An 11,622-nucleotide genomic window follows, 5' to 3' on the forward strand; every position below is an offset into this window, starting at 1 on the left:
TCAGAACTAAATAAATGAAAGAAAACAAACTCTGTAATGGGATTTTGCATTGTCTTATTAATTGATCTCCCACCGATCACCACTCATACCCTCTTGTCCCACCTAAACCAAATACAATAACAAAAATCAAACTCGAGCAAAACGAGTGGCAAATCGCATACACCCAAAATGTGCAGGGCAAGGCCCATTGAGAACGGAACTCGCGCGGTGAAGTGAGACAAATCCTATGAGAGATTTGCGTAATTATTTTAATTGTTTAATGTCATGCGGTCAGGTGTCTGTATCTGTGTCTGTGTCTGTGTATAGCATAAAATCTGTGCAGAGGGCTGCCCCCACATTAACTGCTACACGTGCCCCACACGTGGATGGGCGGTTTGTGGGGCGGTGGAGCATAGGGACTGGGCCCTTTGGCAGCAACTACGACTCACGATAAAACAAATTGCGTTCCACTTGCGTTTCGTTTGTTTTACCTTAAATGATTAATGAGACAAGCGGCGTTTGCTCCCACAACATCCCTTGTTTCAGCCATCCCCTCTGCCCCTTGCAGGTGGCGGGCTGTACTTCTTATACTTCCCGCTTTTCCGCTACTGGCAGGTAAGTTGACACTTTGTGGCATAGCATATCCCACACACACACACACACACACACAGTGCAGCATGGAGGGGTACGAGTACCGTGTATATGGGGCACCCGCATAAATAGTTTCTTGGCAAAAAAGTTGCAGGCAACACAACAAAGGAAACCTCTAATGAGTTGCCATTAGTTGGCCAGCAATCCAAACTGGAACTACAGCCAGGTGTCTCTGGCGAGGAGGCGAGGAAAAAAGGAAAGACTAGCATATGCATACACGCAGAGTTTTCCATCCATGCAGCTTTTATTTATTTATTCATTTTATTTACATATATGCCAAATAAATGCCGCATGTAAAATATAGACGGTGGAAAACGTATCGTGCCACAGCAGCTGAGCCGGAGAATGGCAATGCGGATGATAGTCCCAATTTTGGAATAACTTTTTTTGGTTTGCCCACTGGCGACCTTGGTCTCGTACCCCCATTTCCCGTCCCGTCCCTGCATAATTACGCGCAAAATTCTAATTACAAAACTCTTAAACCCGGAAAAATATACAGAAATGAGTGCAAAAATAAAAATGATTTTTATTCTCATTTTGCGAGTGAAATTAATTATCCAAAACTCATTTGATGGAAAATGTAAACAGTTTGAAGGCGGGGGGAAAGAATAGGGGGGAAACTTTTAGAAAAATGCAAAATATTTTCACTATGCCAGAGAGAGAGAGAGAGGGGTAAGCTGGTTGAAGGCACATGCGTTGGCATGTCCTTGACTAGCTTTTGGTGCCACGAACGGCATGTCCTCGACGTCGTCCTCATTTTTTTTCCCTGTTGCTACTGCTACGGCTCCTGCTTTTGCTTTTGCTTTTGCTTTACTGCTACACTCGTTTCGGGGGCCGTTGGGCTGTCAATCATGCAAAAACTGCAACCGCCGCATAACCGCTGGTTTATAATAGTTAGCCAGGACGAAGGACGAGACGGAGACGAGCGGGCCGGCGAGAGGGTTGGTTGGCTGTTGGCTGTTGCCTGGTTTCGGCAAAAGCTTTTCAAACTTTTTAATTATGCAGCAAACAGAAAACTTTGTGGTAATTTCGTTGCAACAGTTGGCTGGCCGGACGGCAGGACGCCCAGACCAAAGTCAGGGAACGTCAACGTCACGAGCAGCAGCAGCAGCAGCAGCAACAGCCAGTCAGGTTGACTAATTGAGTTAGGCAAAGGGGGGGGGAGAGAGAGAGAGGCCAGCAGACAGAGGGCGGAATGTAGGATGCAGGATGCAGGACCTCCTCATCCTGCCTTTTGGCAATAATAATTTGCCAACAATTTTAAAGTGCATCAATCACAATTAGTGACCGGAATGTCCTCGTGTAAGTCCGTGTGTTTGTGTGTTTGTGTGTGTGTGTGTGTGTGTGTGTGGGTGGAATGGAGTAGCCACAATGAAAATTCATTGAAAATTGTGTCAAATTTGTGGGCGTTTAGTGAGTGACATATGGAAATGCCCTGCATAATACAGGGGCGTATGCAGGGCGCATATTGCCGCCCAAAGGTGCCTCAGATCAACTTTTATTTCGGCTTTTCGCAGTCATAGGACCCCGCTCATCAATATTTTCTTCTTCATTCGATTACGAATGATTATCCTGGTTCGTTCTTCGAAAAACCAATTTAAGCTCATCTGCAAGCCAACAAATTTGCTTTAAGACCCATAAAGGAATTTTCCCATTTTCCAAAGAAAAGGACTAATACACGCACACACAAATGTACACGTATGTATGTATGGCATATACATGTACAATAAATCTAAGCCGATTTAATAAAAGGCATTAAAAAATATCTATTTTGTGGAATGAAAAATATGAAATCGGCACAAAGTCAGCATCAGCAGGAAAAAGGACAAGTCCAGAGGCAACTTACGAGGGGAAATGGAAAAGGACTCACACACACACACACACACGCACACTCAAGTTGATTGGAAAAGTGCCTGAACACTGCTTGGGACGATGAAGAAGCCCATAAATGATGTAGCATCACATCCCACCGAGTGAACGGGGATTAGAGATGGGTTCTGAGCAGATGATGGAGATGGGGAGTGGGTAAATAAAAATATCAAAGGCTAACTGACCGACCGCCCACGCATGATTAAAAACCTGATATTGGGATGCCTAAAGGGGAGTGGCAGGAAGGGTCGAGCAGAGGAGTAGAGGAGTGCACCTTTCAAGTTGAGTAAATGAGCATTGAAGCGTTCAAGATTATCAATATGCATGAATGGGCGATGGGAGAGGGAGATCAAATTGTAGTTAAGTTCGAGTGGACACAGAAACCAGGAACTGGCGCTGTTTGGGGGCTGCTGTTCTGATTTGGGTTCTCCATCTGTGTGATTAAGTGAGGGAATTGCTGGCCCGTTACTTTTCCATATTTAAATGAAGTATTTACCCGCTCGTTTGAGCAGAGCCACAAGAGATACGTATACGTATACGTAGATACTTACGTATCTTTTTCCGCATGTGCATACTTGAGTTACTTTCCGCCTGGAGAGCCACTCAATTGAACGGGCTCCAGCCGCTGTAATGTAATTAGCCTCTGGCCCCATTGCCTGCCATGGCAACCCACTGCCAGAGCCGCGTCTGCATGCGATCCAATCCTTCGGCGGGGTCTTAAAGTGTCACTCCATTGATATCGGCTCATCTTTTCCATATGTGTATGTATGTATGTATGTATGTATGTATGTGGCATACATCCAACTTTTCACACCTGTCCATTATCCCATGCCACTTGGCAGAAAATTTGATAACCACAGAAACATGCAAAAAGCATTTCAACTTTTGCCTAGCCAGGTAATTCGGCAAATAGGTAAAATACTTACCAAATGCTCGTCGCACAGAACAAATAAGGGAGAGCGGGAGAAACACTCGACGACTATACATCGCACTCTCTACTGTCATTTACATGGAAAACTTTTCCATGTCGAATCTTTTCCGACAACCGACAAAACTTTTCCAAGTTTTACGATGCCGTTGCCGTTGCCGCTGCCGCTGCCATTGCTGGATGTGCATAGATGGAAATTATTAAAGTGGCCAAAGGGACTGCTCTGGGCAGAGCAGGGCAGGGCAGGGCATCCCATTATGATTTATTCATTTCAATTGACCTGCTGCCAAGCCAAATCCGATTATGCGATTAGTTGAATTGGTATTTTGTGTGGGTGAAAATGTGGGGAAACACATTCAAAAATTTTCATTTTGTGGCAATTAAAGGCATTAAATGCGTAATTAGAGCATCGTTTTTATCCACTACAATTATAATGGCGGACAGACATAGAAAAATGGGACAATAAAATGGCTGCCAAAACATTTTCCAATGGGATGGCATCAATCAGCAAGCAGCAGGAGCAGCGGCAATTATCGATTGAATGCGGTTCCGTTCTCTGGCTCTAATTGCTAATGAGAATGTGGCTTAAAAAATGCAATTCAATTCAATGCAATGCGATGCGGATACGATTCGTTTCCTTTCCTTTCCGTTTCGTTTCGTTTGGTTCCGTTCAATTTTGCATTTTGCATTTGCTAGCACAAACATTTCACATTTTCACATTCGGTCAGTGCAAATGATTGCGCTTGATTGGACCGGCAACAAACTGCGGCATCTGTGGCAAGCACTCAAGAATCTCTATCTCTATCTCTGCTGCCTCTCTGCCGTCTATGCCGCCCGGAACTAGGACAGTTTTTGGTCAGTTGCCAGCAATTAAACGCATTGTACGGCATTTCAACTTGATTTGATTTCCATTTTGCACGCCCATAAGCGGCAATTCGAAAGGAAATTATTGCTAGTTGCTAGAAGTCCCATCGACTCGGCAGATGCCTCACCGCAGTAAAAGGTCTGCAAAAGCTTTACCTGCCCCGTTCATATACCCCGCAATCGTGCGAGGAATCATTGGAAATCGATGGGACAAATATATCGCAACTTGTCAGAAGATATTTAAATGTATATCAAATGTCTAAATCGAGTGAATATTACACAAAAATAAATTAGTTCCTCTCTTTATCTCTCTCTAACAACTGACTTTCCCTACTGGTAATGGATGGATTACCAGGTATCTCTTTGTCGATACTCTCTCGACTCTAACGTTCTTCATTGTTGAGTGCTGTGCTCGTAAAAGAAAGCCACACTGCAGAGAGCCCAGCAGGAAGTGTTGTAATTCGCACTTTGCCACACACACACACACACACACACACACAGCACACAACAGCACACACCAGCACACTGCGGCTATCATTTCGTATACTTGATATCTAAGGGGAAGAGGATGTGGTTGTGGATGAGGATGATATCTACGCACAACATTCTGCTGTGTTAGCCTGGGTTTTAATTGTGGTTGCTGTTGTTGTCTGTTGGCTCATAGCTGAAAAATATGTATATGCAGGATATGAAACGGTTTATGTGGCATTATGGCCCCCAGAAAGTCCCACCCTGTCCCATCCCTTTTTTGTGTAGGGACTTTACGACAAGCCACTTCCCCAGTACCATGCCCCGACCCCCCGCCTGCTCCCGAATGCTAGTTATGTATGTATTCTGGCAAAAATATTCGTCTGCAATTAAAAACATTTTCAAGTCGTTTATTCTCGCCCGAGAGAGAGAGAGAGAGAGGTGCGACTGGCGGGGGGGAAATCTGTGGGCTTTTTGTGCTGGCAATTGCTGACCAATTTTGTGGATTTGGTTTTATGCATTTATTGGAATTTTTATGGCCTACTTTTATGGCCTGCCTACGTAGGGGGAGGACGAGGAGTCATTGGGGCCAGAGATCCCAAATTGGTTTATGAATATTAAAAAAGAGGGGATTCGGGGGGATAAATGAATATAGTTAATACTGAGATTAGTCCGGGATATAGAAATTCAGTTAATTGAAGCAGAAATTCATGTGGATAGCCGCCCCAACCCTTTCCAGCTGAATGTGCCAGGGAAAATCAATTAAAAGCAAATGCTGGGCCCTCAATAAATAAAGCCCCCAAGAGCCAACCAAGGCCAAAAACCCAATCTAAGCCCCAAACATTTAGTTTAGTTCGAAACACTTTGCCTATGAAAACTAATCGAATTTGTGTGTAAAGTCAAAATGAAATCCTCTTTGCTCTCAAGCCAATTCCGGGCCACCCTGCCCATTTCTCGATTCCTGGAAAGCAGCAGCAGCAGCAGCAGCAACAATTTCAAATTAATTAATAAAATTTTTGCTTTTCAAACAAACAACAAACTGCAAATAGAGACCCTGAGAAAAGTCTTGGCCCCCCGTACGGAATTTTGGTCAAGAAGTTGCGTGTGCCATGACGGCATGGAACGGCACGGCACGTGTGTGTGTTATGTCCGTCACTGAGATCTCCAGCCAACCCTCCACCCACAAAGCCTGGCTGGTAAGACATGCCAGTAGACTGGTTGAAAGCCAAACCAAATAGCAAATACTTCAATAAACGAAATTAAATATTTGTGCATGGAATGAAACATTTTGGCTCGGGCGAGGGCGATATATATATATACATATATATATAGGGCGGCATAGACGCCGAGAGAAATTGAAAAAGAATCGTACATTTTATGCCTCGAATCGACAACAAATTAAATAATTGCTGCAAAAAGTTTGCCATCTGCAAATATTTCAGCACAGTCAACGCAAATCAAATACATACTATTGATTTTCCAATGCTTTTTCCATTGCATTATTGTCTGAATTTTTGGCCAAACATTGGCTTTTTGGTAATTTGCAAGGCATTTTTATATTAGCCTGCGGTATTAGCCTTGTTGTGTTTATAATTCACACACTCTCTTCCCGCTTCCCACTTTCCCACTTGCCACTGTCCGTTTTCATTTGTCAAATATTTTGTTTGGAAATTTTTGTTTAACTTTTGACCCCCACCAACTTGAAACTCTTTCCTCACTCAAATGCTCGACGCTCATTAGATGTTAATTGGGCAATTGTAAGCATCTCTGAGGTTCTGGCCAAGGCCCCGCCTCGGGCCCAGAGCCAACACCTTATTGATGTCTGCCCCATGGCAGGAGGCGGCAGCAAGCAGCGGCTGCTCGGCGTTGAATCAAACTAATTAGGCGCAAACTTAATTAATATTTGATGAATTATTTGACCTTTTGTCTGATTACCATGGCGGCTCGAAAGAAGAGCAAAAAGTACCGCCGAGTACCCAAGTCGCACAACCTCTGGAAGTGGCCCTCGACATTGGCCCTGACAACCAACCGACCGACCGACAGACCGACCGACAGACCCAAAAAGACAGACAAATAAAGAAAAACTTTTTAAGGATTTCTCTAAAATTGTGCTTCATTTGGCTGAGAGCAGTGGCTATGATAAGCTTGTCGCTAGGCAGGTTGGGGGACTGGGCTGGGCTGGGCTGGCCACCAAACCAAAAGGACACAAAATTATGGCTATGGGTGGGGGGAGTGCGGCACGCGGCATGGTGTGGTGCAATTCAAATCATAAAACGGTAAGGTGAGACGAGGCGCAAAAGTTTTTTCTAATGTTTATTGGTGAAACTTTTTCACTTTTTTTTACAACTTTTGGAAAAAGTTTTCCTCGTAATTCTCTCTGTCTGTCGCGACGCGTCGCCCTGTTGTTGCCTAGGCCCTGGCCTGCTGGTCATTTTAAAGTTTAAATTATACCAAGAGCTAGATAGAGATAGAAAGAATGGTCTGAGTGCCTGCAATCCAGAGATTGTCAGCACATTAGGCCTAAATGGAAGGAGAAGCCTTACTTCGAATTAAACTTTTATCGCATCAATTCTGAGAGACTTTTTACCGTGTTGCTGCTGCCGTTGCCGTTGCCCTGGCAAAGTTTCATTGTTGGCGCATTTCAGATATTAATTCGTTTATTTAAATTTGCCCAACTCCGACTTCGAGTCCGAGTCCGAGTCACAGATAACGCACACCACACTTACCTGAAAGAAAGAAGAGAGAATAAAAAATTAATGAAAATTACTTGGCTATTCATAAGGATCATCATAGAGCCCCATATCCCAAAAGTCTAGCTTCGCATTGTTGTCAGTTGAAAACAAATTGTGCACCCAAAATGATTTCAATATCTGCTATTGCTTTGGTCGTGTACAATATATTCCTGTATTCGGTGGCCTGGGATATCAAACGAATTGAAGAAGGTAAGTGCCATATTGGATGCTCAATGGCGGCAGCTCTGAAACTTGCCACTCATTTCCAGATCCGCCCAACACTCAGCGCAGCCTCTTGCATGTCATACCGGTCGTGGGGAAATGGATCGCTCCCGAGCAGCCACTGCTGAAATGGTTGATGGACGTGCCATTCAGCGAGTTCGGCGACAGGTTTTGGAGCATAAATGTTGGACTAAACACACTGCTACTGCTACCGGCTGTTCTCCAGGTACGATCTTCACAGATCTATGCTTGGAATGTCATTCTAAGAGTCCCTACCCCATCTACAGCAAAGAGTATTCAGGCACATCACAATGATAGTGGCAGGGATCATTACATGGAATTTGTTCGTCTTTCAGCGTGTCTTGGTGTACTACTTGATAGTCGCTTGGGCACTCTGGCAGGGACAGGTGGACCACAATGTCTTAAAGTTTATCTTTGGCGGCCTGTGTATGAGCGCCCTTCACTTGGCTCTCATCTGTATGTCTATAAGGTTCTTTGTGGAAGAAGAAATCTGCAGCAAGTCCCCTGCCTGCCCTGTGATCACTCGCAGTTCATGGCGCCTTTAAGTGGATTGGATGCCGTGCCCCCATCCGACATCCGACATCCGTCACCGGCTTAGCCTTGCCACAACTACAAATACTGGGCCATTGGTTCAACTAATAAATATCCCAGAGAACAGAACACACACACAGAGGTATCCCCAGCTCAGATACAGATACACAGACACGCGCACGAACATGAACAAATGAATCGCAGCTGAGCTGAGCTGCTGGCCAGTCTGGGTCAGAGGGGAGCTGGGGCTGGGCAATGGGGAAATAAAACCATTAAATATTTGCGGTTAAACGCACCAAAAACAAACCGCAAAAGTAAATCATATCCAGAGTAGACATCGGACATGCCAAGGAATTTCCTTTGCTCTACTCTGGTACGCAAAAATATTAGATTAGAAATTAGGATAGCCAAGGACATGGACAAGGATTTGGGGATGGGCATGGGCATGGGCAGGCAACAGACCAGAACGCCATTTACTTGAGGATGATGTGGGTGTGTGTGTGTGTGTGTGTGTGAGGGGAGGTGGATGGAAACACGAGCAGGAAACCAGTTACCCAACAGCCTGCCAAAAATTCCAAATGGTCCATGGGCGAGATGCATAAATCATTGGAGCTGACATTTCACCATTTCACTGGATTTGGATTTGTATATATGCTAAAGGTTGCCCAAAGAAACCCAGAATCGGGTCTGCTGCAAGGGCTGTCCGCAGGGTGAGGGGCGAGACATTTACTTAAGAGATTTGTCGATTTCCTCAGAACAGAACAGAAACTATGGGGGGACTACAGGGCACTGCTCTCCGCTCTCTCGTGTGAAGAACTAGTTCTCTGATCGGCTCCGCACTGCTCCATCCCCAGTCAACCGCATGCCGGGTTCATAAAAACTTACCCACATAAATCATTTTGCAATTGAATGCGAACGACGCTGACGGACGTCCGACCAAAGTGGAGGAGGACGCGGAACTCGACTCGAATTGACTCGTGTCTGTGCCTGTGCCTGGGCCTGGGCCTATGACTGTGCACCGTAACTAAAAGTCAGTCGCCAGCAGCAGATGGCGTGGCATTCGGATTTAGTTTTAGCACACACGGATTGGCTGTGATTGCTGGGTCTACCATCCTGCTCGTAAGTGGGTCAGTCGACCGCTAATTGAGTTAAATGCTGCACTAAAAGCCCCTGCATGCGTTCGGGCAACATGTGTGTGTGTCAACGCAGGTGATTCAAACCTCAACCAAAACCCTTTCAATAAGCCGCCGCTCAAATTTTCAGATTTTTTATAATTTTTGGGGGCAGTGTTGGCTAACGAAGCAGTTCAGACGAGACATTCGTAAAGAGTTGGCAGGTCTGATGTGTCAGCTGTTTTGTCAGCTGTTTTTTGTATTTGTTTCTAGTTTGTTTTGTGCTTTTCTGTAAATCCTAACACAAAATGTCGCTGTTTAAACTACTTCGCATCTCTGGCCCCAGCCGCTTTAGCGCGCGATCAGCCGCGTATGTGGGCAAAGCCAAGTACGACTACGATCTGGTGGTGCTGGGCGGCGGCTCTGCGGGACTGGCCTGTGCCAAGGAGGCCGTGGACAGTGGCGCCCGTGTGCTCTGCTTCGACTACGTGAAGCCCACGCCCGCGGGCACCAGGTGGGGCCTGGGCGGCACCTGCGTGAATGTGGGCTGCATTCCCAAGAAACTGATGCACCAGGCCTCGCTGCTGGGCGAGGCGGTGCACGAGGCGGTGGCCTACGGCTGGAACGTTAACGATCAGAACATAAAGCCCGACTGGAAGAAGCTGGTCAAGAGCGTGCAGAACCACATCAAGTCCGTTAATTGGGTGACGCGCGTGGACCTGCGCGACAAGAAGGTGGAGTACGTCAACTCCATGGGCGCCTTTGTCGATCCGCACACCATCGAGTACTCCGTCAAGGGCGGCGGCCCCAAGCAGCAGGTCACCTCCGAGTATATTGTGGTGGCCGTGGGCGGACGTCCGCGGTATCCCCCCATTTTGGGCGCCACCGAGTTCGGCATCACCAGCGACGACATCTTCAGCTACGAAGAGGAGCCCGGCCGCACCCTCGTGGTGGGTGCTGGCTATGTGGGTCTGGAGTGCGCCTGCTTCCTCAAGGGCCTCGGCTACGATCCCACGGTGATGGTGCGCTCGATAGTGCTGCGCGGCTTCGACCGTCAGATGTCCGACCTGCTGGAGGCCATGATGTCCGAGCGCGGCGTCCACTTTCTCCACACAACGATCCCCAGCTCGGTGGAGCGCCAGGGCGACGGGCGACTGCTGGTCAAGTACCGCAACACGACGACGGAGCAGGAGGACAGCGACATCTTCGACACCGTTCTGTGGGCCATTGGGCGCAAGGGTCTGATCGAGGACCTCAATCTGCCCGCAGCCGGCGTGCAGACCAAAAACGACAAGATCGTGGTGGATGGCACTGAGGCCACCAACGTGCCCCACATCTTTGCCGTGGGCGACATCATCCACGGCCGTCCGGAGCTCACCCCGGTGGCCATTCTGTCCGGCCGCCTGCTGGCCCGCCGCCTCTTTGCCGGCTCCAAGCAGCTGATGGACTACGCCGATGTGGCCACCACCGTGTTCACGCCGCTGGAGTACTCCTGCGTGGGTATGTCCGAGGAGATGGCCATACAGACGCACGGCCAGGACAACATCGAGGTTTTCCACGGCTACTACAAGCCCACCGAGTTCTTCATTCCACAGAAGAGCGTGCGCCAGTGCTACCTCAAGGCTGTGGCCGAGATCACCGGCGACCAGAAGATCCTCGGGCTGCACTACATTGGACCCGTGGCGGGCGAGGTCATCCAGGGCTTTGCAGCGGCCCTCAAGTCGGGGCTCACTGTCAAGACCCTGCTGAATACGGTGGGCATTCACCCGACCACCGCCGAGGAGTTTACACGCCTGTCGATCACCAAGCGCTCGGGTCGGGATCCCACGCCATCCTCCTGCTGCAGTTAGTTCGGGAATGCCCCAAAGTGTTGCACAAAGAGTTGAATAAAGAAGTCAAAAAAAAGTCTCTGGCCCTCCCTGCCACCACATCATTACACATGGCTGGCTGTCAGGGCCTGTGCGGAGTCAGAGTGCGTGCACGCCCTTGGGGCACTGGGTGCTGGCCATGTCAATGGAACACATGCTCTGCTTTGGCTCCGGTCAGGACCCGCCACACAAAAAGCGGACTCAAAGTGACAATTTTGCGCAAAACGAAGACTAATTGTCTGGCACTTGACTGGCACACTTCACGCACTGCTTGAGGAGGCACCCACAAGGCACCCAGGGGCCAGGATCCAGAGAACCAGAACTGCTCTCTCTCTCTCTGTCTCTCTCTGTGTCTGATGGACAGCAGCCAAAACACA

At 47.6% G+C, this 11,622-nt stretch overlaps 2 protein-coding genes across 2 annotated transcripts; both read left to right on the forward strand.

Annotated features, from left to right (window-relative positions):
• Nucleotides 1–7,557: 7,557 nt before the first annotated feature.
• LOC111072261 lies at nucleotides 7,558–8,512 on the forward strand. The gene is made up of 3 exons (XM_022363999.2): nucleotides 7,558–7,701; nucleotides 7,761–7,939; nucleotides 8,001–8,512. Exons 1-3 carry the CDS (start codon nucleotides 7,617–7,619, stop codon nucleotides 8,277–8,279), a joined length of 543 nt encoding a protein of 180 aa, XP_022219691.1. The 5' UTR covers nucleotides 7,558–7,616; the 3' UTR covers nucleotides 8,280–8,512.
• A 1,089-nt stretch (nucleotides 8,513–9,601) lies between these two features.
• Nucleotides 9,602–11,293, forward strand: LOC111072250 (thioredoxin reductase 2, mitochondrial). Its single transcript, XM_022363986.2, has one exon. The coding sequence runs from the start codon at nucleotides 9,686–9,688 to the stop codon at nucleotides 11,225–11,227; it is 1,542 nt and encodes a 513-aa protein (XP_022219678.2). The 5' UTR covers nucleotides 9,602–9,685; the 3' UTR covers nucleotides 11,228–11,293.
• Nucleotides 11,294–11,622: the final 329 nt, after the last annotated feature.

Source organism: Drosophila obscura, unplaced genomic scaffold (genome assembly GCF_018151105.1).
Source record: "Drosophila obscura isolate BZ-5 IFL unplaced genomic scaffold, ASM1815110v1 contig_1, whole genome shotgun sequence".
NCBI classification, from domain to species: domain Eukaryota; kingdom Metazoa; phylum Arthropoda; class Insecta; order Diptera; family Drosophilidae; genus Drosophila; species Drosophila obscura.